Here is a 27,944-nt window from a genome sequence, read left to right on the forward strand (position 1 = left end):
TGGGAGCAAGACTTTCTCCAGAAAATTATAATGACTTTTCAATTTGATTAGTGTGCTTGTTAAAGCGAACTCTGATCATTTCTTTAATTATTTTAGCTTGTTTAATTGATGAATTTCTTTTCCAATTGCCCATCAATTCAGAAGGCTGCTACTGTAAGCAAATTTAAGGAGCTGGGCTAACAAGTCACCCAAGACTTTTGAGGGAACTCAAATATGAAATTGTAGAACTTCTAACACTTGTATGTACCCTGTCACTTAAATCAGCCTTTGTACCAGATATGTGGATTGTAGCTAATGTAATGCATATTTTTTAAAAAGGCTCCAGAGGCAATCTTGGCAATTGCAGGCTGGTGAGCCTAACTTCAGTACCAGGCAAATTGGTTGAAACTACAGTAAAGAACAGAATTATCAGACACATAATAAATATGCCATGTTGAGGAAGAGTCAACATGGCTTTTGTACAGGGAGATTATGCCTCACCAATCTATCAGAATTCTTTGAGGGAGTCAATAAATATGGACAAGGGTGATCCAGTTGATATAGTATATTTGGACTTTCTCTCACCAAAGGCTCTTAAGCAAAGTAAGCAGTCATAAGTTAACAGGGAAGGCCCTCTTATGGATCAGTAATTGATTAAAAGATAGGAAATAATGGAGAGAGGTAAATAGTGGGGTCCCCCAAGGATCTGTACTGAGATCTATGCTGTTCAATTTATTCATGAATGTTCTGGAAAAGAGATAAACCTTGAGGTTAGCAGGTGGGCCTGTTTGGTTCAAGTTCAGGATCAACCACCAGTGTCTGTGGGGATGGCTGCGATACCTGCCCTCCTCTAACCCAGTGCAGAAACTCCACGAGAGCAAGGCTCATTCCCAATCCCATCTGCTAATATCCAGTTACATTGTGGTGGGGAAGTGTAGGGATTTTGGGGCCCTATGCTGACATAGCTGTAGGGGCTGAGGGCATTTTCCTCCCTCAGCGCGTATGGTGTATTAGATAGCCACTCCCCCCATGTTTGGTTTTGGGGGCCATGTTCTCCAAACTTCAATAAATATTGAGGGAGAGAAACATATGGCAATTTAGATTTAACTAAACAAAAGATGGAAAAGTAAAATGTACAGTAAATAAAGTTATAAAAAGTTAAATGATGGTTCTTGTAGGTTTCGAAGATAATATTTCAGAGAAAAGCTCTTCCATCATAGTTCATCAGACTGTCAGTGCTATTGGTTTACTATAGCATTCAAATTACTTTTAAAAAACAAAATGCACATTTGTTTTGTAATTCTTGGGACTGCCTGAAATGATACATAAATTGGCTGAGAATTGGCTGGTTGCCATTTTAATTTAAAGAAACTATGCCAGTTACCTTTGCAAAGGAATTGTTCCATTAGAAAACTGAAGTTCCTCCAAATCCAATCAATATTTCCTTTCAGTGTGTGCCCCGAATGATTAATTACTGTTCTCTTATTTTGCAGTCAGTAAGGCAGCTGTGACCATTTTTTTTTGTCTCCTTCCTACATCATATGTGTATGATAAATATGTCTGTCTTTCTCTTGTCTTTGATTGTCTCTGAATTTCACTCTGCTGATTCACATTGCTTCTCTGGAGAGAGATGGATTGATTATTCAGTTGCGATTCAACTTTTGAATAAGACGCAGGGTTATGCCCTTATGAAGAACAAGTCTCCAGGAACTGTTGTTAGGCCATTGGATGTCACTCTTGCTAACTGCAGATGTGGCTGATGAAGCATGTCTTTGCTAGCATAAGAAAATATGTATCTTGAAGTAGTTTTAACATGAAGCTTTTGGATAGTCTTAGAGATGTCTCTTTTCATAGCTCAAACAGCATTCTTTAACATGCTGATCTGTGTTGTCATAATTCTTTTCGTACATGCAGTGAAAATGTATCTGTGATGCTGACTTTTCTAAAAACATTCTGTCTCGCCCGTTAAACAGTGTCTGTATATCAGTGGTCTCCAGACTGTGGAGTATGCTTGCAAGGGGCGGCATGGAGGAACATTTGGGTCAGGGGGGTGCACGGTGGGGCCTGCGCCAGCCCACACTGGGGGCCAGGAGGGAGCACCACCCAGTCCCGCTCTGCCCCCAGACGCAGTTCCACTCCGCCCCCTGCCCAGCTCCAGCCACAGCTCTCCTCGATCCCCAGCCCAGCTCTGCCCTCATTCCCTCTTTGCTCACAGGCCAGCTCTGCCTCTAGCCCCAGCTTCTTCCCCATCCCCAGTTTTGCCCCTAGCTCTGCTTTCAGCCCAAGCTCCTCTGCTGAGCCCAACCGCGCAATAATGGCGGTGGGGGGTGCGGATAGAATCCATTACTGGTAAGGGGGAAGCATGACAGGAAACGTTTGGGCACACAGCATTTAACAGGATCACGCCTATATTTATTTAAATATTATCTTTACTTAAGTATTGGCAGTCTGCCCATATAACATATCAGTAACTGACTTAAAAATAAAATTCAGTTCATTCTTCATTGATGAATTCACTTTAAATTCTCTGAACTAAATTAAAACAATATGATAGATCAGAATATTCTTAAGTGTTTTTGCAAAAACCTTACAGCTGGAGTTGGATGTTACTAAATGTACAAAGTTGCTAAATATAACAACATGAAAATTAAGCCTGTTATTTCTTTATATGATAACAGTTTCCCAGTCCTGAAATCTATAAAATGTTTGCATGACCCATTAATGAAAACATATGGGAAGTTCTCTGCTCTTTTCACCATTCTTTTCTTTTAAGTTCCTTAGCATTAGTGGCGTGTGAAATTCCAAGTTGTATTAAACTACGCCATGTTATGCATGCTCATATTTGCATTTATGTTTTGGAGGCAAAACATTATTTAAATTGAGGTTTTGGGGAATGTTTTTGTTTATAGGCTCATCACTATGATATCAGCTCACCTCCCAGGAATTAATTTTATCCTCACAACACCCCTATGAAGTAAAGAATTATTTATTAACGGATGGCCTAAGAGAGACCAAATGCTTTTTAAAAAAAAAAATAGTACAGTAAAATGTATTTGTACAGCCGGCCAATGTTTAACGTTGATTTCTGCTGCTAAAGGCCCACTATAGAACCTGAAGAGCAGCAGTTCCCAGGTCAAATCTCTGGATTCTCTCTCTTTTTGCTATTTAGCTTTTAGTTTCCCAGAGTTTGTAATCAGATTCAGAATAATTTATTTATATTCCGCGTTCCCATTGTCTAACCAACCAAGTATTAGGTCGGTCAGCAGTGATGCCAAAGGCCTGCTATATCTTGGCTAGTCTGGTGCAGTTAGAAAAGAACCTTGGGTCTCTGAAAGATTCAACTATTCCATTTTGTCAATGAAAAATGTCCTGTAGTCCATATCTTTGTTTGGAAAATGGGTTCTGAAACTCAGGATCTAAGAATGTAGCTAGCATGCATTATTTGCTATTTTGTTCCATGGTAGCAGTTCTTGATCAGTGTGAAAATTGTCAAGCATTGTATTTAATAATTATGAGCATGACTGTGTTCTGGGGTTGCTCTTATTTTTTACCACTTTTTTTTTCCCCCAGCAAATGGATGAGTGGGATAATTTGACTTAACAATGCTGTTTCTGCATTAACTTGTTTAGCAACCCATACATAATTTCAGGATATAAAAACAAATGTTCCATTGTGGTCTGTTGGGTTAGAATGGATTTCAAGGAATTAAATTCTCCTTTCCTAGGAACTGACCATGATCTCAGCCCAGTTTCACACCTATGAAAATCCAATAAAAGTTAATGGAGTTCTTCCTGGCTTATTCCAGTGTAAGTGAGGTCGGAATCTCTGGTCCCATGTACAATTTGGGCATTAACTGATGGTTTGAGTACAGGCAAGCTGATAATAAATATATAGGTCATTCAGTTGTATGTTGCCTGGCTGATATTGTAAATTGCAGGGGTTGTATTTGGCAACTGGTACTGTTTGACAAAGAAAATGGGCCCAATTCTGCAAACCTTTACTCCTGAGAGTAGCTCTTACTCCTGTGAGTTGTCCCACTGAAGTAAGTGAAAGTACTCATGTGAGTAAAGGCTAATCATGTGTAAGCTTTTGCAAAATCAACCTCTGTGTTCAGAGATACTAGGCAGAATAACAGCTGGTGTGTGTCTGTTAAATGAGGTCTTGTAGTAGAGACCTGACAAACATTTCAAGCATTTGGTGGTGGCAGAAATGGGTATAAATCTTGTCTACTGACCTTGATAATGACTGTAAAGTGGTGACCATGCTAAAAACTCTAGGCATGATCAAATTAAAGCAATGGGCAAACTAAGAGCTGTGAATGAAACAGGCGTCCTTAATGCTCATGTCATATTTCTGTCATTGCTTGAGAAAGAAAAGCCACATGTGAGGCCCTGTGAAGTGATCCAAGCACAAGTAAGATATTTCCAGCTGGTTTTGAATATTCTCAGCTGTGGGTTTGTTTGCAGGAAATGTGCTACTTGGAGCCCAGCCATGTTTAAAAAAAACAAACCAAAAACCCATGATTGTGCTGCTGGTCTCTCTCTTTGCTTTCTGCAAATGGTGGTGACTGTCAGGGCAAATGCCAGGCCCTCAAGCAGAGTTAGAAATAATAACTACGGAGCTAATTCCATTGTCTGTGGGAGAGGAAGCTCCTGTATGAAATTGTTTTGCTGCTAACATGCTGATTGCTAGTATAATGAATGAGTGTTGAGGCTCTAGGCTTCTTTGGAGTACCAGCTTATTAAACTCTGAGCTGGGGGTGGATAGGCAGCCAGCAGGGCTTGAACCCTGGGCAACTGAAGAGAAGCTGCCTTCTTGGAGCCAAGACATGAGATGTCACTCCAAAATTGAGTAGGTTTCTGAAGTAGATGGGCGGGGGTTCATTTGTGATAGTTAATATTGGCACTAATGACGCCGCGTTGCAGGATATCTCACACATAGTAGATGACTTTAGGGGACTCAGAAGCGTGCTGAAGAAGACAAATGTCCAAGCGATCGTCTCTGAGATCCTTCTGTCCCAGGAGTGAAGGAAAGCAGAAGTTAGAAGATTCTGGAGGTGAGCCACTGGCTAAGTAGGTAGTGTAGGGTAGAAGACTTTGGTGTCGGGGAACACCCATCCACCTTCAATAGGAAGAGGGTGCTGTATAGTTTGGAGGCCTTCACTCCAGTAGAAGGGGAACCAATTCATAGGGACAGGCTGGCTAGAATAGTCAGGAGAGAGTTAAACTAATGGCAAAAAGGAAGGGTAAAAAGAGGGAAGGTCTGAGCACAAAATTGAGATGTTGAAAACAAAATTAACCAAGGCATGAAAGGAGATGAAGAGAAGAAGTTATTGAATTGCTTGTACACAAATGCTAGGAACTTGGGTAACAAACAAGAAGAATTGGAATGTCTCGTTTATGAGCATAAATTTGATCTAGTTGGTGGGATGATTTGCATGGTTGGAATGTTAAAATCAATGGTTATGATCTAGTCAGGAAGGATCGAGTAGGAAAAAGGGGAGGAGGAGTGCCACTCTGTCAAAAATGGCACACCTGTTTCCGAGTCACTGATAACTCAGAAGAAAATGATCTTGAATACTTATGGATCAATGTCCTAACAGATAAAGCACAAGACAGTGTGTTAGTTGGTGTCTGCTACTGCAAACTATCAAATCATACTGGGGAACAGGATGACCACCTTTTTAGGCACCTATCAATAGTGTGTTGGAAAAAAAGCTATGTCATCATGGGGGACTTCCATCTGAGTGACGTATGCCTGGAGATCTCATGCTTCCAGTGCTAAAACATCCTTGGAATTTCTAAACATTTTAGATGACAGTTTCCTGAGTCAAATAGTGTTGCAGCCAACATAGCAAATTCTTTATTAGACCTTTGTCCTAACAGATAAAGAAGAACCGATCACAGAACTAAAAATTGATAGGTTTGGTACAAGTGATCAAGATTGGATCACATTTTTAATGTGCAAAGAGAATAAAGTCTAGACCAGTAATATATATATATATATATCTTGGTGCTTTAATAGGACCAATTTCACAAAGCTGAGAACAATTATGAATCAAATCAGCTGGGAGGAAGAAATTAATCAGAAAAATGTGAATGATAATTGGGAATCATTTAAGAAAACCTTGCTAGATGCCCAAAAAGTCACAATCCCACAACAGAGGAAGAAGGCTGTGCTGGTTTAAAAAAAAAAAAAAAAAAAAAGGACCTAGTTTAGAGTGGAAGTGAAGGCATCTATAAAGAAAAATCTATATAACAAATAGAAGAAAGGGGAAGTTGATAGTAATGAATATAAATAAGAAGTTAGGAATCTGAAGACAATTGATATGGGAAGTGCAAAGGGACACAAGAGGAAATCTATGGCCAGCAGAGTTAAGGACAGTACAAAGAAGTTTTTTAACTATATTCGGAACAGAAAGAATCCTCACAGTGGTATTGCTCCATCAATAGATGGAAATGGTAGAATTATCAATAATAATGCAGAAAAGGCAGAAGTGTTCAATACATATTTCTGTTCTGTAGTTGGGAAAGAACAGATGATAAAGTCTTATCATATGGTGATAACGTTCTTTCCATTCTGCTGGTAGGTCTGGCAGATGTTAAGCAGAAGCTACTATAGTCAGACATTTTTAGATCAGCAGGTCCAGATAACTTGCCTCCAAGAGTTTTAAAAGAGCTGGCTTAAGAGTTCACTGGATCATTAATGCTGATTTTCAGTAAGTCTTGGAGTACTGGGGAAGTCCAGAAGATTGGAAGAAAGCTAATGTTGTGCCTATTTTTACAAAGGGTAAATGGGATAACCCAGATAATTATAGGGTCGTCAGACTGACATAGATCCCTGGCAAGAAAATAGAGCAGCTCAATAAGGAATTAAAGGAGGGTAATATAATTAATGCAAATCAACATGAGCTAATGGAAAATAGATCCTGTCAAACTAATTTGATATTTTTTTTGAGATTACAAACTTAGCTGATAAAAGAAATAGTGTTGATGTAACATACTTAGACTTTTAGAACGTGTTTGACTTGGTACCACATGACATTTTGATTAAAAACTAGAACAATATAAAATTAACATGGGACACATTAAATGGATTAAATGCTGGCTAACTAGGTCTCAAAATGTAATTGTAAATGGGGAGTCCTTCTGGAGCGGATGTGTTTCCTGTTGGCTCCCACAGGGATCAGTTCTGCCTTACACTATTTAACATTTTTATCATTGATATGAAAGAAAACATAAAATAATCACTGATAAAGTTTGCAGATGACGCAAAAATTGGGGGAGTGGTAAATAACAATTCAGAGTGATCTTCATCACTTGGTAAACTGGGCGCAAGCAAACAATATGTGTTTTAATACGGCTAATGTAAATGTATATATCTACGAACAAAGAACGTAGGCCATACTTACATGATGGGGGGACTCTATCCTGGGAAGCAGTGACTCTGAAAAAGATTTGGGGAACCTGGTGGATAATCAGCTGAACATGAGCTCATAGTGTGATGGTGTAGCCAAAAGAGTAATGCGATCCTGGGATGCATAAGCGGGAATCTTGAGTAGGTGTAGAAAGGTTATTTTACCTCTATATTTGGCCCTGGTGTGCCCATTGCTGGAATATTGTATCCCATTCTGGTGCCCAGAGTTCAAGAAGGATGTTGATAAATTGGAGAGGGTTCAGAGAAGAGCCGGGAGAATGATTAAAGGATTAGAAAACATGCCTTTTAATAATTAAATTCAAAGAGCTCAATATATTTAGTTTAGCAAAGAGACGCTTAAGGTGTGACTTGATTACAATCTGTAAGTTTCTACATGGGGAACAAATATTTAACAACAAGCTCTTTGATCTAGTAGAGACAGGTATAACATGATCCAATGGCTGGAAGTTGAAGGTAGACAAATTCAAACTGGAAATAAGGTGTACATTTTTAACAGTGAGGGTAATTAATCATAGGAACAGTTTACCAAGGGTCATAGTGGATTTTCCATCACTGCAAAAAGAACATGAGTACCTGTGGCACCTTAGAGACTAACAAATTTATTAGTTCATAAGCTTTTGTGGGCTACAGCCCACTTCATTGGATGCATAGAATGGAACATATAGTAAGATAGATATAGATAGATAGATATACACACAGATAAATTGGAAGTTACCATGCAAACTGTGAGAGGCTAATTAGTTAAGATGAGCTATTATCAGCAGGAGAAAAAAACTTTTGTAGTGATAATCACTGATAACTTTTAAATCAAGATTCAATGTTTGTCTAAAAGATCTGCTCTAAGAATTATTTTGGAGAAGTTCTAGGGCCTGTGTTATACAGCAGGTCAGAGTAGGTGAGCACAATGGTCCCTTCTGGCTTAAAAATCTATGAACCCAGGACCATCAGAGCTAAAACACAATTTCTACTGCTTGAGCTAAAGGAATATTTATGCCATTGGGGATAAGAAACAACTATTGATTGCTGTAGTAGTTTCATGTCCCCAATGGCAGGCTATCCATATAGCAGAAACACAACACACTTAGCCCTGGTCTACACTAGGACTTTAGGTCAAATTTAGCAGCGTTAAATCTATGTAAACCTGCACCCGTCCACACGATGAAGCCCTTTATTTCGACTTAAAGGGCTCTTAAAATCGATTTCCTCACTCCACTCCTTACAAGTGGATTAGCGCTTAAATCGGCCTTGCCGGGTCGAATTTGGGGTACTGTGGACACAATTAGACGGTATTGGCCTCCAGGAGCTATCCCAGAGTGCTCCATTGTGACCGCTCTGGACAGCACTCTCAACTCAGATGCACTGGCCAGGTAGACAGGAAAAGAACCACAAACTTTTGAATCTCATTTCCTGTTTGGCCAGCGTTGCAAGCTGCAGGTGACCATGCAGAGCTCATCAGCAGAGGTGACCATGATGGAGTCCCAGAATCGCAAAAGAGCTCCAGCATGGACTGAACAGGAGGTACGGGATCTGATCGCTGTATGGGGAGAGGAATCCGTGCTATCAGAACTCCGTTCCAATTTTCGAAATGCCAAAACCTTTGTCAAAATCTCCCAGGGCATGAAGGACAGAGGGCATAACAGGGACCCGAAGCAGTGCCGTGTGAAACTTAAGGAGCTGAGGCAAGCCTACCAGAAAACCAGAGAGGCGAATGGCCACTCTGGGTCAGAGCCCCAAACATGCCGCTTCTATGATGAGCTGCATGCCATTTTAGGGGGTTCAGCCACCACTGCCCCAGCCGTGTTGTTTGACTCCTTCAATGGAGATAGATGCAACACGGAAGCAGGTTTTGGGGACAAAGAAGATGATGATGAGGTTGTAGATAGCTCACAGCAAGCAAGCGGAGAAACCGGTTTTCCCGACAGCCAGGAACTGTTTCTCACCCTGGACCTGGAGCCAGTTCCCCCCAAACCCACCCAAGGCTGCCTCCTGGACCCGGCAGGCGGAGAAGGGACCTCCGGTGAGTGTACCTTTTAAAATACTATACATGGTTTAAAAGCAAGCATGTGAAAGGATTAATTTGCCCTGGCATTCGTGGCTCTCCTGGATGTACTCCCAAAGCCTTTGCAAAAGGTTTCTGGGGAGGGCAGCCTTATTGCGTCCTCCATGGTAGGACACTTTACCACTCCAGGCCAGTAACACGTACTCGGAAATCATTGTAGAACAAAGCATTGCAGTGTATGTTTGCTGGCGTTCAAACAACATCCGTTCTTTATCTCTCTGTGTTATCCTCAGGAGAGTGAGATATCATTCATGGTCACCTGGTTGAAATAGGGTGCTTTTCTTCAGGGGACACTCAGAGGTGCCCGTTCCTGCTGGGCTGTTTGCCTGTGGCTGAACAGAAATGTTCCCCCCTGTTAGCCACAGGGAGGGGGGAGGGTTGAGGGGGTAGCCACGTGGTGGGGGGAGGCAAAATGCGACCTTGTAACGAAAGCACATGTGCTATGTATGTAATGTTAACAGCAAGGTTTACCCTGAAAGGGTGTAGCCACTGTTTTATAAAATGTGTCTTTTTAAATACCTCTGTCCCTTTTTTTTTCTCCACCAGCTGCATGTGTTTCAATGATCACAGGATCTTCTCCTTCCCAGAGGCTAGTGAAGATTAGAAAGAAAAAAAACGCACTCGTGATGAAATGTTCTCTGAGCTCATGCTGTCCTCCCACACTGACAGAGCACAGACGAATGCATGGAGGCAAATAATGTCAGAGTGCAGGAAAGCACAAAATGACTGGGAGGAGAGGTGGCGGGCTGAAGAGAGTAAGTGGTGGGCTGAAGACAGGGCTGAAGCTCAAATGTGGCGGCAGCGTGATGAGAGGAGGCAGGATTCAATGCTGAGGCTGCTGGAGGATCAAACCAGTATGCTCCAGTGTATGGTTGAGCTGCAGCAAAGGCAGCTGAGGCACAGACTGCCACTACAGCCCCTGTGTAACCAACCACCCTCCTCCCCAAGTTCCATAGCCTCCTCACCAGACGCCCAAGAACGCAGTGGGGGGGCCTCCAGCCAACCAGCCACTCCACCACAGAGGATTGCCCAAAAAACAGAAGGCTGGCATTCAATAAATTTTAAAGTTGTAAACTTTTAAAGTGCTGTGTGGCATTTTCCTTCCCTCCACCACCACTCCTCCTGGGCTACCTTGGTAGTCATCCCCCTATTTGTGTGATGAATGAATAAAGAATGCATGAATGTGAAGCAACAATGACTTTATTGCCTCTGCAAGCGGTGATCGAAGGAAGGAGGGGCGGGTGGTTAGCTTACAGGGAAGTAGAGTGAACCAAGGGGCGGGGGGTTTCATCAAGGAGAAACAAACAGAACTTTCACACCATAGCCTGGCCAGTCATGAAACTGGTTTTCAAAGCTTCTCTGATGCGCACCGCGCCCTCCTGTGCTCTTCTAACCGCCCTGGTGTCTGGCTGCGCGTAACCAGCAGCCAGACGATTTGCCTCAACCTCCCACCCCGCCATAAACATCTCCCCCTTACTCTCACAGATATTGTGGAGCACACAGCAAGCAGTAATAACAGTGGGAATATTGGTTTCGCTGAGGTCTAAGCGAGTCAGTAAACTGTACCAGCGCGCCTTTAAACGTCCAAATGCACATTCTACCACCGTTCTGCACTTGCTCAGCCTGTAGTTGAACAGCTCCTGACTACTGTCCAGGCTGCCTGTGTACGGCTTCATGAGCCATGGCATTAAGGGGTAGGCTGGGTCCCCAAGGATAACTATAGGCATTTCAACATCCCCAACGGTTATTTTCTGGTCTGGGAATAAAGTCCCTTCCTGCAGCTTTTGAAACAGACCAGAGTTCCTGAAGATGTGAGTGTCATGTACCTTTCCCGGCCATCCCACGCTGATGTTGGTGAAACGTCCCTTGTGATCCACCAGAGCTTGCAGCACTATCGAAAAGTACCCCTTGCGGTTTATGTACTCGGCAGCTTGGTGCTCCGGTGCCAAGATAGGGATATGGGTTCCGTCTATGGCCCCACCACAGTTAGGGAATCCTATTGCAGCAAAGCCATCCACTATGACCTGCACATTTCCCAGGGTCACTACCCTTGATATCAGCAGATCTTTGATTGCGTGGGCTACTTGCATCACAGCAGCCCCCACAGTAGATTTGCCCACTCCAAATTGATTCCCAACTGACCGGTAGCTGTCTGGCGTTGCAAGCTTCCACAGGGCTATCACACTCGCTTCTCAACTGTGAGGGCTGCTCTCATCTTGGTATTCATGCACTTCAGGGCAGGGGAAAGCAAGTCACAAAGTTCCATGAAAGTGCCCTTACGCATGTGAAAATTTCGCAGCCACTGGGAATCGTCCCAGACCTGCAACACTATGCGGTCCCACCAGTCTGTGCTTGTTTCCTGAGCCCAGAATCGACGTTCCACCGCATGAACCTGCCCCATTAGCACCATGATGCATGCATTGTCAGGGCCCATGCTTTCAGAGAAATCTGTGTCCATGTCCTGATCACTCACATGACCGCGCTGACGTCGCCTCCTTGCACGGTATCGCTCTGCCAGGTTCTGGTGCTGCATATACTGCTGGATAATGCGTGTGGTGTTTAATGTGTTCCTAATTGCCAAAGTGAGCTGAGCGGCCTCCATGCGTGCCTTGGTATGGCGTCCACACAGAAAAAAGGCGCGGAACGATTGTCTGCCATTGCTCTGACGGAGAGAGGGGCAACTGACGGCATGGCTTACAGGGTTGGCTTACAGGGAATTAAAATCAACAAAGGGGGTGGCTTTACATCAATGAGTATTTCAGGCAGGACTTCACGGAGGGTTCCAGTAAGAAATGGTGCACCTAAGTAATTGTTCTTATTGGAACAAGCAGGTTGGTCTGGCCTCTGATTGATACATGGCTAGATTTACCTCGCTGCACCTTCTCTGTGAGTGACTGCAGTGTGACCTAGAGGAATGAGTCCCTTAGACAGGGAGTGGGGGGAAGCAAATGAGTACAAAACAAATCTGGTCTATTTCTCGTTTTGATCCACTCCATCTATCTTTTACATCTTTGGCTGGCAGCAGACGGTGCAGAAGGACTGCAAGCCATCCACATCTCATGGCTGCTCGGCAGAAGATGGTGCAGTAGGACTGCTAGCCATCCTCATCTCTTGCCTGCCAGGCAGAAGATGGTACAATAGGACTGCTAGCAATCCATAGCACCTGCCTGCTCACCATAAGATGGTTCAATAGGACTGACTGCAGGACTAAAGAGAATGACCTGATCAAGTCACTCCAAATTTAGTCCCTGCGCCCATGTCGGACATGATGATGATGGCTACCAGTCGTACTGTACCATCTGCTGCCACAAGGCAATGGGTTGATGCTGCTGTGTAGCAATGCAGTGCCACGTCTGCCAGCACCCAGGAGACATACGGTGACGGTTACCTGAGCGGGCTCCATGCTTGCTGTGGTATGGCGTCTGCACAGGTAACTCAAGAAAAAAGGCGCGAAACGATTGTCTGCTGCTGCTTTCATGGGGGGAGGGAACGAGGGCCTGACGATATGTACCCAGAACCACCCGCGACAATGTTTTAGCCCCATCAGGCATTGGGATCTCAACCCAGAATTCCAATGGGCAGCGGAGACTGCGGGAACTGTGGGATAGCTACCCACAGTGCAACGCTCCGGAAGTCGACGCTTGCCTTGGTACTGTGGAAGCACTCTGCCGAGTTAATGCACTTAGAGCATTTTCTGTGGGGACAAACACACTCGAATATATAAAACCGATTTCTAAAAAAACGACTTCTATAAATTTGACCTAATTTCGTAGTGTAGACATACCCTTAGGCAGTTTTTATACAAATCCCCTTTCAGGGGAAGCTCATCCCAAATTTCTGAGATCCAGAGGAGTTCCACTGTCCGTATAGGCCACCATTTTGTAATGATTCCCCTCTACCAATGGTCTTAGCAGATCTTAGTTCCAAAGCATGGATCTCTCTTTTAACTCAAGTCAAATTGACTCTCATAGCTGGTAGTAGTAGTAAGCCTTTCTCCTCTTTGTGGACCAGAGACACAATACATGTTGCAAGCTGCTGGGTTCCCACCCAGTGCAGTAGCACTTTAGGTTTGCCTCCTTCCCCTTCTCCTCCTCATGTGCTGCTGGACCAGCTTTTGAGACTGGTGGGTGCTCCTGCAGGCTCCTAAAGTGCTTACACAGTAGCAAAGAGATTAGTATGCTCTGCAGGCCTGTGTGGCGGCGGTTGGGGAAATGGCCCCACCATCCTAATATGCCTCTTTGGGACAGCTCATACCAACAGAATGCACTGTCCAACAGGGAGAAGATTGGGAAGGTCCTTGTGCAACCCACTAGTAAGTGTGTGATATGTGCCTGGTCCACAGAGGATGAGAGTATGTAACAGGCCCCAGATTCAGAGCTGCTTCTTTAGCTCGAACTGTAGAGTTGTACTTTAGTTCTGGAGGCTCCTGGTTTCATCCCTGGTATGTTGGACAAGCTGATGGCTGTCACATTTGCACCCTGACTCCTGCTTGTGCACCTGTGAAGCATCTGGCCCTTGAAGAGATTTCACAAAATAGGTTCTGGGTAGCAGGGTCCAACACATATGGCTCCCTGTAGCCACTGTATAGCGTTTCCTCATTTACTTCCTTTTTGAACTCCCTACACAAGGTGTCGGGCTGCCTGGGCTTATTTAGGGTAAGAACAGCCTCAATGTAAAATGCAGTTACGATCAATGCTATTACACACAATGAAGAGCAAAAGCTCCCTTTTTCCAGCATTTCCCTGAAATCCCAGGCTGCTGGGTTTAGGTAGCAAGAGAAATGCAGGAATGGAAATATGCCAGTAACTTGTCTGATGTAATATCCACTTTGCTTGGCCTTGTAGCAAATCAGGTGCTTCCTGACTTTTGTATGTGTGTCTAGCCCAAGAAATGGAAATGAGGAAGTTTTGACTGGTACAGACATAAGATGCTTAATAACTAAATAAATAATTCTAAACCGTAAACTGTGTGGGATTGATCTGAGCTAGGTCTATTTCTTGTATCACCTGATCTGCTTTACCCTCCCTATTTAGCAGATGCAGGTTATTTTGTATGGACTTTGTATGGGGGAAAAAGTGAATCTAAATCAAGCATAATACAGCATTGAAAATGCAAGCTTCTTCTCTTCCAACATTTTGCAGTTAAAACAGTAGAAGATACTTAAAACAAGGCGAGCCTATATTATTATAATCTGTGCATCATAATAATACCTGACTCTTATATAGTACTTATAACAATGATTTTGCTAAATGACCATGTTTGCTAAAAGTTAATAATTACATTTTTTGTAATTTACTGATAAAATATACTTACAAACTTTAAAATGTACTTTCAGCTATTTATATGGCAATTGTAAAATGAATTTACCTGTAGAGTCCCACTTAGTTAGTGTGCACGTTTCTGGATGTCCCCAAGTGCATGTATGTAGGAGCTGCTACCAGCAGTCAGAGTTTGAAATGACTTGTCTTGTTTGGATGTAAACCTCAGGAATCACGTTACCTGAAATTTCCATCCAAAATGTTTGAAATATATTCTTTTGCAGGTCTGACTGTCAGAGTGTAACTGACTCTTGGCTAGATGAATCACTGTTTTGTTTATGAAGTGCTTTCATTACTGGATCTCAAACAGTTATACAGATGTTACAGCATGTTATGATGTTCAACCAGGAAGTTGTAAATTCGCATGGAGGCAACTGTTACAATACTCTGCCATTTCACTATAGACTTGCACTGTTAATCTTATACATAGTCTGACACCATAATCATTGTCTCCACAGATCTGCACTAATCTAGCCTGGGCTCTGTATTATCATGGAAACTTCCATGCCATAATGAGAATAAGTCACGCCCTTTACCCTAGTGGGTCTGGGCGTTGGGCTGTATTGTCAGGGTTGGGGTGGACAAGCAGGGCTAACACACCTTAGGAAATTGACTCAGACTCTGCTGGGTTGTCCCCAGTGACCATGGAGGGATTCCTTTCATTGGCTGACTGACCCAAGAGTGGCCCTATAGGGAGAAGCACCGCTACACACAAGGTGGAGAGAGTTTAATAAGAGAGTTGGGTTTATACCATGTTACCATGTCTGTTGTTGTTCTTGGAATCTCAGGGTTTTGTTGCTGGAATATACAGTGTACCTTATTCTCTGGCGAGAACTTTGATATAGTGCCTTGGTTTAATTGTGTTTTTCTCTTACCTTTATCGGCTGCTGAGTTTTCCTGTGTCTACTTGTTTGCTCCAGTACTCTGCACATGCGTGGACCATCTGGCACAGCTTGTTTGGTTGGCAGCGGGTAGTCCTTCCAGAAGGGAAAATTACTAATTACAATCTGGATGGTTGGGAGATTGGGGATTGTTATTATTTCAGCCACAGGATGTTGAAAACTCCACTGAGAGAGCAAGGAGTTGTCTTAGAGGAGGCTTCGGCAGGCTCTGCACTACCACCTGTGTGAGGGGAGAGGGTTTAAGGCAAACCATAAATCCAGAAGGGCCAAACCCCAGAGTTGGGAGCAGTGGGTCTCCACTAGTCATCTTCCTCCACAACAGTGTGGTGGCTGGTTCTATGTTTTTAGTGGCTGATAATTGCTTTCTTTGGCCCTACTGTGCTTCATACAGTTGCCCTTGGAGCAGAGCCCATTAATCTGGGTTTTGTTCAATGTGATGGTTTAGGGAATCTGTCTATGTACAACTTGAAAATTCTGATTGGTTTTATGATTCCTATGTATAACCCCAACCCTCAGTGAGTAGTAAACCATCCATGGGCTGACAAAAACCCTGGCACGTATCATACACCCTGCCTTGAAGAAGCTACAGAGCAAACAAAAGAAATCATTAACATTTTAATCACTCTGCTGTGGCAGGACAATGGATAGGCTAAGAGGGCTACCTAAAATGGAAAAAATCCAGTTATTCCAGGTGGTCTTCAGGGAGGGGAGTTTGGAGCAGTGGAATTCCTCCACAAAGGAACCCCAGGACTAAGGTGTTGGGACAGCTCTTTAAAAAACACAGAAAAACTCCAAGAGGGTGATGGGACAAAATAGACAGCCTTAGAGGGGACTTGTCTGCAGGACCAGCCAAAGCTGAAGGAAGCTCATTGGAGAGAGACACCATGTTTTAGAGGAGAAACCACGTGTAGGAGAGGAAGGATCCTGGACTCTCCAGAGAACACTGACCTAAATCCCTAAGAATGCCCAAGAGTGGTGAGGAAACTGAAGAAGGTAATGGCATGTAGGTGTGTTCTTACTTTGCATGAATCGGTATGACTTTTATGGTGTCTAAAGTAAAGAGCATTTGTTTTAGAAACCCTGTGTAAATCCTGGCTCTGTTTAATTCAACAAGTATTTGTCCTTGAATGCTCACAAGGTTAGAGCTCTGGGAGACTGTGTGCTTACACAACTGAAGTGTCTGTGGGAGCTGACACTAGTCTTAGTGTCTACTAAGGAGTTGGATCATGGAGTCTCAGCTCTCGGAAGGAGGTGCTAGAAAGAGAATCTGCACCCCAAAAGCGTATGTAAAACCCCGAGCCATAGACAGTGCCTGGACTCTGCTCAGTCTCAGGAAAGCTTACAAAGCACATGGATCCAGCATGTGGGACCCAAACACAGCAGCCTGGTGGGTATCCAGCAGGGAGAGAGAGACAGGCTCTGAAAGTCCATTTCTCAAAATTTGGCCCCTCATGACTAGCAATTTTAAAAGGTTCATACTTTTCTGCTGATCATACTAATGCTAATGCTCCTTCACCAAGTGTAAATATTTTTAAAATATCAAGATTTGTTTTTAAAAATACCTATTTTAAACAGATTTCTGTTGTTGAAAAATATGTCTTTAAAAAGCCATGTTCCAAACATATTGAGCCCCAATGTAGTGTTAAAGTAAAAGCTTAATTGTGGAGTTATAAGTGACACCTGCAAGGGTTGTTTAACTTCTAACCCTGTCAGGTATTTCTGCATTTTATGTCTGTATCTGTTTGCCTTTCAAGAGAGTTTTTCCCAGCGTACGTGTGTAGGCATATTATAGTTGGTTAAAGGACCTGCTGACTGTGAATGGTGAGAGACACGAGAAATGTTTTATGCCTGAAGCAGCTGCCTCTAAAATACATATCCCAATGGCTCTCTCCAAAAACCACCATGCATACTTAGCAATACAGTCAGGAAACAAAGTTTGACTCACTGCTGTGGGGATCTTTGACTTTTAAAGAGACATGAACCATTATTTTATCTCCTTACTCTGCCTGATTATTTAAAAAAATACACCTCGTTACTCTCTAAATAAATTGCTTTAAAGATTTAAAGTGGCAAGGGGTTCTGTGCTGGTCTTTTGATGTGGGAACTGATGACATTTTGAAAACCTAATTTTTTCATAGGCTGGCAAACCCAGGTCACCACAGACAAAAAAGCAGCTTGCCTAGTTGGCGACCAATGAATTTGCAGCAGTTACATGATTATACGAGTATTTGCCAGTGCCTGGCTGTCAATAACTAATTTAATAAGTATTAAGAATTGCACCTCATGAGCTCTGTTTTTGTTGACGTACAGTCTGTTGCACTAAGTAGGACAATGGTGCACTGCCATGTTTCAGAATTCATTCATCCTATTTCTCTCTATCTAAGGTTTCCCTCCTTTATGTGTCTTCCATTAGCATAGTCATGAGCACCTGACAAGCGTTTAATGTGTTTATCCTCAGAATACCCCTATGAGCTAGGACAGTGCTACTATCTTCATTGTACAGATGGGGAACTGAGAGAGAGAGTGGCTAAGGGACTTGTCCCAAGGTCACACGGGAAGTCTGTGGTGGAGCAGGGATTTGAACCCTGGTCTCCCAAAGCCTCCCTTTAGTGCCCTAGCCACTGGATGGTCCTACTTCTCTATTAAAATTTTACCCTTTTCACATTCCTAGTTAAGGAAGCAGTGATTGAACCATAGACTGGAAATGACAGATTTTTAACTGTTAATTGTACTGAAAGCTAAAGTGTTTTTGTTTTTTAAAATAGGGTCACAGGAGACCCATTAAATTATGAAATGCTGAGAAAGACCAGTCTTAAGACTCCAGCTGAGGTCACTAGATGTCCCAGGTAACCCTAAAGCACTAGCACTGAATCTGCAGCATGTACGCTAGTGCACCTACACACAAAAATCTACTGCTCTGTCATGGGCAGCGGATATCAAAGGCCGAGACAGGCTAAGCCTCCCTTAACCCAGGCTGTGGTTCCACCCCGAGACCCCGTCTCCCTCCCCCTCTCCCCTGAAGCCAGCAGGGGCTAAGCTCCAGCCAGCGGCCTGGGGCTGCCAGGCACGGCTCTCAGGCTGGCCTTGGGGGTAGGACCAACAGCGCTCGGGCTGGCCAGGGACTCTAGGCTTCTCTGGTGGCATGAGGGGGGTGGCTTGGGGCTCTGTCGGAGGCGGGTGGTGGGGAGATGTGGGCAAAAGGGGCAGGGCTGGCGGGTTTGCCTACCTGAAGGGGAAGTTCACCCACCGCCCATGTGCTCAGTCATAGTTCAGTGTCTTGTCTTCAGTTGCTAAGTTTCCAGGTAATTTTTCTTGAACAGCACAATTGCATGTGAGCAGGGAACCAGACCATATTGACATTTCCATGGCAATACATTGTGGTATTTCAGATTGACCTTCAGGTTATAAATTATCAAAGCAGGATATAAGATTTGGGGAAATCTATTAGTATGGTACAAATAATAAAAAGAAATCTAGCAACAAAGTCAAACAAGAAAATCCAGGGTTTTGAATAATATCAACACCTAAAATCAAGTGGGATTGTTTGTTTAATGAGACTCTTGTGTTGAGTTAGAGCAGATGACAGGCCAGAGACAGAGATCTGTTCATTTTGTCCATGTATATATTTTGCATCTCTGGCTGGATGTGTGAAAAGAGACCAGGAAAGTCTTGCAACATTCTCTAGCAAGTGCACCCCCTCTTGTGCTTTTAGACACGGTGCTGGAAGTCTTGATGGAGAGCCCCGTCTAGTTGTCGTTGTGCTAAGATTGCTGTTCCCACACTGTCTTTTGGCAAAAGTGCTAGGATGTGCCACTTGCATATTTAGAACTGGAGACTATGCCGCGACTACTCATAATATTTTCATAGCAGCTGATTTTTCCACTTGGGGCACCATATCAGTCTGGGTCTTGCATGAGGGAGTTAAATGGCTCTGCTGCTCTATTGATGAAGTGGTAATGCGGGTGGAAGGCACTGGCAAGGTCATGGGTAGGGTTCCTTACAGGAATGACTTGTAAAAACAGGGTGACTAAGGACTGAAGGTCTGCTATTGATAAGATTTACAATTCTTACCTATTTCGAAGCCTTTAGAACTGGAAAGCCTTTATAGTTGTCTCTGAAACAGATCTGTGAGCATTTCTAAAAGTCCTTTGCAGGCTTTATTGTTAGCCTCTCCTCCTTTCATAATTGTCATCCTTAAATTGTAAGGATAAAGTCCCTTCTTAGGATTCAGTTATTTCTTTTTCTATTTCACATTTTTAAAAATGTTGAATTGACTTATAAAATCATGAAAGTTTTTGCAACTTGAGAGATGGAACTTGACTCCCTCCAAAAATTGCAACATCTTATTCCAAATCCCCATAGGCTGTACATGTCCCATGATCACTAGCTCTTACTGACCTTACGTGAATAACGTTTGCTGTGAACTTCTTTAATAATAATAAATTATTGGTTGGCAAATGTGTAGTGTTCAGCCAAATGGCGAGGCTGCTCCATTTCTCATTGTTGTCAGTGGAAAAGTTCCCACTGCATTCAGTGGGAACAGGCCACAGTGCAGGACTGTGGGAAACTTGCTGCTTCCATTTCACATGGATTTCAGCAACTGTTTTCATCTGTTTCTGTTTTACTTAATTTTGCACCCCTTGAGTTTCATTGTTTGGTTTGAGGTTCAGTCAAACTCAATGAGGCTAAAGTGAAACTTGAAATTAGACCAGCATGTTTCATTAAGCTATGGCCCTTGTGTAGGGTTTACTGGACAAAGTGGCCAGCTGTCATATATTTTCTTAGATAACCACAAAACTCACTTCTTCCCCTGCCCCCACTAAATTTGTGCCTGTCCAGACATGTCAAAGTCTTTCGTTTTTGATAAAAGATTCTCAGAGCCCAAAACTGTTTAGCATAACACTCTCATTCATTTCTTGTTTGAAAGCCAAACTAGCACACAGCTATATGGCTTTGGTTTTGTTGTGAAACCCAACCTTTAGGATATTTTCCCCTTTAGGCATTCTATTCGAAAAATCTTTTCAATAAGATCCTAAAGTTCCAATGAATCCAGTATTTCTGTTATGTGTCTAATTAAGTGGAGAAATTCCTTTCCTTGGTTGTCAGACAGATAGACTGAGAGGAAAGTAATATATTTAACCCAGTCTATTTCGTAGATCTGAAATCTGTTGAATCTGTTGAGCAAGAATAGAGGTGGGGTGGCCCATGTTTAGTCTCCTGAAAACATATTTAATGCAAAACATGGCAGCCTACATTTGAGTGGGAGAGGTGACTATGAAAACATAGCAACCTGCTCTCTCCATTGGTTACAGTACCAGGCACAATGTTCCTATCCAGTACGTGGTACATATTTCCTACCCATTGTTTTCTGTGGTCTCCTAAAAATGAGATAGCAAGTACAGACTCTATCTTTCTGAGTTGCAGAAAATGAAGAATCTTTTCCTGTAAAAAAAAACAAAAAAAAACAAATGGGGACTTGAATGAAATGAAACCCTTGGAGATAATATTTGGTCTGCCCTTGTGTTGAATGCCCGTGGAAGGCATTCCAAAGCAAAGGGAATATTTCCTTTTTTTATTCCCTGGCCATCCCTAAAGTACGTTGCCAAGTAGCTCAGAGCAGAATTGAAGAGGCAATAGGCAAACAGCTCACCATTGTCATGTTTTCTTGGATTATAAAGAAATCAATCAATCAACCTTGTTCTGGGTACAAGTTCATGGGGAAAATATACAGCTGATTTCAGATTCATTGTATAAAGAGTTCCAATCTATTATATTCTTGGTAACACTCCACCTGAACTTATGTCACTGAAAGATACAGATTGACAATTTTCAGCATAGCTGCTAGAAAATGTACTGTCTTTTTTGGCTTTTAAGAGGAAAAGCCAGGGCTTTTGAAAAACCTACAATACATACTACGGAAGGAATTTATCACTGCAAAAATGAAGTCATTGCAACATGTTTTCTTGGCAAGTTGAGATCCGATTAGACTTTTATTTATATAAACCAGAGGTTTTCAACCTTCTCCATACTGTGACCCTATGTTACAGCAGAAAAAAGTTTGGGGGCTCTCCTTCTATGTAGCTATAATGAAAGGCATGGTGGTTGGTTCTCTGATTGAGAACCCATGATAAAAACAAATTGTTGAAGACTTTTTTCAAAGGCCTGATCCTGCAATCCGTAGTAGAACAAGCAGTCTTCCCCTCACCCGGGGTCATTGAGAAGTTTTCCCAGACCAGAGCTATCAACTTCTGCACAATCTCAGGCCCCAGTGCTGCCAATATCTACTCCTGTGACTAGCTGTATGCACATGAGCAGTCCCATTGGTTCCAATGAGACTACTTGTGTGTAAAGTTAGTCCCTGTGTGACAACTTCGTATTCACCCAAGACCAATGGAGTTTTCACAGCCTCCATGGGGCCATATAGATAAGTAAGGCCTCTTACTTTCCTGAAACTAAATCGGGACAAAATTCAGCCCTTGTTACAGTTATCTTCTCCACAGACGTTTCCTGAGTTCCTTTTATTCCTCTCAATCTGTTATGTCCAGAACTCCTTAGCCCCAAACCAGGCATGCTTTATACTGTCTGGAAATAACTAAAGGGATAGTTATTACAAACGACTCTGTTACAGTCCCCCAGTTTTCTTTATAATTCTGTATCAAACTTTCAATTTTTTTTCTTTCATTCTCAAATTAAAAGAAATGGGTCCCAGTCCAAACCCCTTGGAACTTTGGGTAGAACAGATCTTGACCTGAACTTTGTGACTTGGAACCAATTCTGTAAATTGCACAGAAAATGCTCTAATACACTTATGCTTACATTATTAATAACTTTAAACAGAGCGATAAAGAATTCAAACCAGGACATTGCCATACCCATGTGAAATCATGGAACCATAAGTTTAGAAGGGACCACAAGGGTCACAGAAGGGACTGAAAGGGTCAGATGGTAAAATGATGTGCAAAAGGGTCAGAAATAAAATGACATTATATTATCAGAGATTACATTCATTTTTATTTGCATTGCAGTAGCATGTAGTACTCTAGTCATGGACTAGGACCCCCATTGTGCTAGGTGCTGTACAAAAAGAACCAAAAGACAGTCCTGCCCCAAAGAGCTTACAGTCTTCATTAAATACAAGAAAAACCTTTCTCCAGTGCAACCTGTTCTAGTGCTGGTGCACAATGGAACCAAATTTCATGGGCCTTCACAGCAAAACCTATGGCAATATCGACTGGAAAAAAATCATCATCAAACACAAATACCCTTTCTACCCTTACCATATAAATAAAAAGTCCAATTTTTTTGATTGTAGGTTTCAAGTTCTTAAGGCAGTAACATAAATATTTTTAGCATTTACAGAGAACCTGTTATGAAGGTTACTTAGTCAATTTCATAGATTGGGGCAGGGGAGGGGGGGAATCAATAAGGCACCCTAGGCCATTGAAGTTCCCTTCCTGACCCCTGTACTTGTGGCTGCTCTCCTCTCTCCTTTTTCCCCCAGAAGAATCCCCTTCATGACAAAGTGAGGGTCAGACCTGGGACTTCATTTTATTTCACCGTTTACGTTAGACCCAAAGTGATTAATTGAATGTTTCAGAAATGCTGCTGTGAGCTCAGTGTGAATTTAGTTCCCTTGGAAGTGCTGAGCTCTCAAGACTGTAAGAAAGGAGTGCCCATACAAATCTGACCGAGGCACTGCTCTCCCTTGTGCAGAGGTTAAAAAATATAAGGAACTTTGATGGAATTGTTTTCATTATTCTGTGCAGTTATGGAGCCTTTGACAAGAGGAGAAAGTGCTCTCATGCTTCAATAGGCTTGGAAGGATTAGGATTTTATCAGTAAGCGTCGATTTCATTGTATGCACACAAACCCCAAAAATATTTCCATACACAGTAATGTAAATTTACAAATAGGCAAAGCAAGAAAAATGTTGTATGACAGAACTTATTAGAGTCCAAATCCAGTGATTTAGACCCTTGAATTACGTTTGTTACAAATGGACTAGTGAATGAATAGTAAAAACAGGGAGAATTTGTTGATTTTGGGGTATTTACTTTGTGTATTTTGACAGATAATGTTGCCAGTTTGTGTTTGAATAGTTATAAAGCTTTAACTTTTTGAATCTCAATGTCTGCTGTCACTAAATAATTCTGTCCCCCCATTTCCCACAACTATGAAAATTGAAATTGATAAAAATAGGGAAAAAAAATGCTTGAAACCCATAATTTCATGCAATTGTGAATTTAGATCAATAACAATCTTCAAAAATGCTTAAATATAAACATTGATATTATCCATCAATTTTATATATAAATTATATATCTATCTATCTATATAGAATTTTGCCAATTCTATGCTTAGAAGGCAGGGCGGCTCTGTTTGTGTTACACATCAGGACTGGCCAGTTTCCTTGGTTGGGGCGGGGGGGGGGGGCTCTGTGGCATGCTAGGCTGTGAGTACTGGGCAGAGCCATTCCTAGTACACACTGTGTGTTGGAACCACGGAGAAGGGCCAGTTCTAGTGCACATTCAATACGTAAGTATTCCCTGCCAGGAATCTGTTCCTAAATCCATGCAGGGCTCTCTACTTCATCCATGGGAGTGGGAGTGATGGAAAAGAGGAACAGCATATAGAGGAGTGGGAGGGTGAGGAGAGGAAGAGTTTACTGGACTCCTCTTCCTCACCGTAGGATAGTAAGGAGTCCTTGATGTTCTCAGGGCAGGAAGGAGCTTTCATGCACAGAGGAAAGCTTCTCAATAGACTTCAGATTTCACCATATGTCCCCTTTTGTCTGCCACAAGCTTTGCACAATGTGCCTAAAGCTAGTTAATTATTAAAACCCCAATTTTTTCAAAACAGGGTCTCTGTCTCATGGCTCAACATTTCCTGTCTGATCCTTCAGTGGAAACTTAATGCTAAATTTGCAATGCCCTAAAACTTTCCATCAGCCTCGCACCATAATGTCGTCATTGCAGGTTGGGAAGAGGAGGAAGCTGGGCCGTGTGCGTTCGAGACACTATTAGAATAAAGGTCACTACCATGTTAGTGTAGTCCAAAAATGTCTGTTATAGTCATGTACTTCATTTATAATGCCATCTAGTGCCTGATGATGGTAGATGGCACTGCGTGCTTGCAGTATGCTTTGCCTTCTCTAGGAGTTATGGTGTGAAAAGCAGCCTGGCTTGATTAAGTAGTGGTAAAACTTCAGTTCTTCTAATCTTCTGCATGTTTCTTTGTATTGATTCAGCTGTATCTTATATTAGGCCCTTGTCTATATTATCTAAACAACTAAGCTGAGACTTTCCTAGAGGATGTGGATGCTGCCAGTTTCCATCAATTTTAATAGGAATTGAGCATCCAAATCTGTTAGGCAGCTTTGAAAAACTCAGCCCTGTTTTACAAAACAATCCTGAAGTACGTGCTGCATCCAAGGTCCTTTGTTAGAATCATGTTCGATCTGTGCTTGGGCAAATTTTTTAGATTCTGTGATTTAGCAAGATGAGGCCGTATATTTGAAACCAAATAGTACAATAAAGAAGAGAATACTGGTGAAATATCTTTCACTTAGTAGAACTCTTCCCCTGCAAGTTTGCTGCAGTGTGTAAGATCCATCACAAATGCAACAGTTATGCAAATAGTTTTGCATGTAAAAATGAAACTGGAGTGTGGTGGGGTTATTATTATTTTTTTTTTTTTGCCAATTGTGCAAGAGAGCACCCCGAAAGAAATACTTTAGTTTTTACCCAGGAAAATATCATGAGTTTAGGCCTACGTTCACAATGGCTTTCTCTATGAAAATTAATCTTAGCCAAGTAAAGGTAAAATGTAGTTTGAGCCATGCTAATTTTGTATTTGTAATAGCAGGAAAGTATGTTTAAAAATAACTTTTTGGTAAAAATAATGGTGAAAATTCCACATAAAATGTTTATCATTAAGCTTCTAAGGCAAACTCATGTGTGGATAGCTCCCTGCATTAATATGAAACTTCATTCACTTCATAAGGGCTCCACATGAATGCAGAGGTCCTGTCGTGTGTATGAGCCTAAAGAATCAGGTACTAAATGTGTAAATGTTATTTCACAGATGGCTGCAGGTCTGGTGTCAGGTTAAAAATTTCTAGTACAGTTTGTTTGAAACTACATTGATTGTAAATAGTTTGATTTGGCTCGGACTTTAATTTCTGGTTTTGTGGGGTTGATCACAGTTTACAGGGTTAAAAAGTAGAGTCTTATTGTGACCTAATATTTCTGATCAGATAGGCCCTTGACAGTTAATGTTCATATGCTTGTTTCTCTTGAGAAAAGATTTCTTTCCACTGTGAACATTCAGTCCTTGTGAGCAAATGGGTTGGGAATGTACTTAATCATTTGTGAGTAACTAACAATATCCCCCCAAGTCCCCTATAGGAGTATGCTTTATAATGGTCAAAAATGATTGCTCTTTCATTCATCTCTCTCTCTTCCTCTACACTTATCTTTTGCTTTGTGGAGTGATGTCTGATTTGCCAACATAATCAAAACTGCAAAAATCTGGTTTAGTATTTGAGTCATTTGTGCTGTTAAATGATTCAGGAGCCAAATATGCAGATTCTTGAATTTGTTTACATAGTGACATTAGTATCAAAAATCTATTATGGAAACCATCTATTAAGTGACCCAGTCCACCCCCTAACATGTGCAGCATTGGTCCCTATTGTACATTCACAAACATTTTGCTCAGACTTATTTTAAACAATTCCAGAGATAGAAATTCAACAGCTTTCTTTTGGAGACTGTTCTGCAACCCGCGTGACCTCATTGTTTGAAAATGAGGTCTAAGTCCAGCTTTAATTTTATTGTACACAATCTAATAACCGCCTTTATAATTATTCCCATTTCCTCCATGAACAATTATTTCCTCTCCTTGAGCTGACATGCTTTAGATACGTAGATTGTTTCACGTTGCTTTAGTTATCTTTTTAATCAAGCCGTACTTGTTTAGTTCTTGTGAACCTTTCTTCATAAGCCATTTTTCTCTCTACTTCTTCCTCATCTTTCGCTTTGTATACACACAAAAGTTGAACCACTTTAACTTTATTGGCATAGTCAAAAGTGGCACAACTCTTCCGAATGTGAATGTAGTTATGTTAGTATGGCTTATTCCATACAGGCAGGGGAATAAGCTATATCTGTATAACTGTGTCCAACCTACGCGTTGTTCCAATATAACTCTTTCAATTTAAAAAATCACACCTCTAACCAAAATAATTATACTTAAGCATTGTGTGAAAACCAGGCTTTAGTTGCACTTCTGCATTCTTGCTAATTTGTCTCATTCCTCTTGGGTGTAGTGGTCAAAATTACAGTCATTTCTCCAAGTGTCACCATAGAGGATACTTTACTCTCTTTTGGCCCTAAATTGATGCTTGACACCTGGTAAAAGAAATAATGAGATTTGAGATTCACAGATGGAAATACTGAGGCTTCATCTTGTTTTGGTTGCACTGGGCAAAACTCCCATTGACTTCAATGAGACCAGAATTTCATCCATAGTCTATCTCTTCTTCATGTAGTCTGGATAGGAAGAAGGGATGGATTTGGGGGTGTGTGGGGGGCATATGTGACCTGAGGTTTTGACTGTAAATTGAGATAGACATTAGTTCCTTTTTAAATTTCAATTCTTCCCTACCTGCAGATATTATGAGTAGAATTTGTACCTGACTAAACAGAGCTATCCTCTTCTATCAAAGTCATCTTTAGTTTAGAATTTCTCACTTTGATTCGCCTTTTATGTGTTCTTAAAATAATCCAGATGGCAGGGACCTGGGACAGTAAACCAGCAGTTTGCCTTTAAGTGAACAAACAAGACATTTTTTATTCTTATTTAAAAAAAAAATAGGCAGACAGCTTGGCAGCATAGTGATCATGTGAATAAGCATGTGTCCTTGAACAGAGTTCATGTAGTGTTGTGGTCTGGTGGTGTCTGGAAGGAGAGTTCAGGAGAAATTATTCTTATTAATAAATCTGTGTTCTAGGATGAGTCTCAGTGATTAAAACATCCAGACTAAGCAACAATGAATATTGTATATGTCTAGAATTAGGGCAAAGCAACATTTAGTTGATTATACTGTTGAACCCACAGTGTTATCCTGACACTGGTTATAGTGCAGCATAGCACAGACATTAGATGGCCATTTCTTTAAGAGTTTTGAGTTTATTTCCAGAAGTGCTGTGGGTGGTATTGGAGAGGCTGCGTCAGAGTGTAATGGCA

At 41.9% G+C, this 27,944-nt stretch overlaps 2 protein-coding genes across 4 annotated transcripts in view; both read left to right on the forward strand.

The window, feature by feature from the left end:
- The window catches only part of ADAMTS2 (ADAM metallopeptidase with thrombospondin type 1 motif 2), a 258,408-nt gene that overhangs the window by 101,271 nt on the left and 129,193 nt on the right, over positions 1-27,944 (forward strand). The window lies entirely within an intron of this gene.
- On the forward strand, positions 8,693-10,516 carry LOC140915580 (uncharacterized). The gene is made up of 2 exons (XM_073355405.1): positions 8,693-9,433; positions 10,022-10,516. Exons 1-2 carry the CDS (start codon positions 8,857-8,859, stop codon positions 10,171-10,173), a joined length of 729 nt encoding a protein of 242 aa, XP_073211506.1. The 5' UTR covers positions 8,693-8,856; the 3' UTR covers positions 10,174-10,516.

This window comes from Lepidochelys kempii, chromosome 8 (assembly GCF_965140265.1).
Source record: "Lepidochelys kempii isolate rLepKem1 chromosome 8, rLepKem1.hap2, whole genome shotgun sequence".
NCBI classification, from domain to species: Eukaryota; Metazoa; Chordata; order Testudines; family Cheloniidae; genus Lepidochelys; species Lepidochelys kempii.

What these genes read in the sequence shown, in the direction of transcription:
- LOC140915580 (XM_073355405.1), top strand. Translation starts at nt 8,857, where the DNA reads ATGCAGAGCTCATCAGCAGAGGTGACCATGATGGAGTCCCAGAATCGC. An exon ending in AGGCGGAGAAGGGACCTCCG is followed by an intron (nt 9,434 to 10,021) that starts GTGAGTGTACCT and finishes TTTCTCCACCAG; the next exon opens with CTGCATGTGTTTCAATGATC.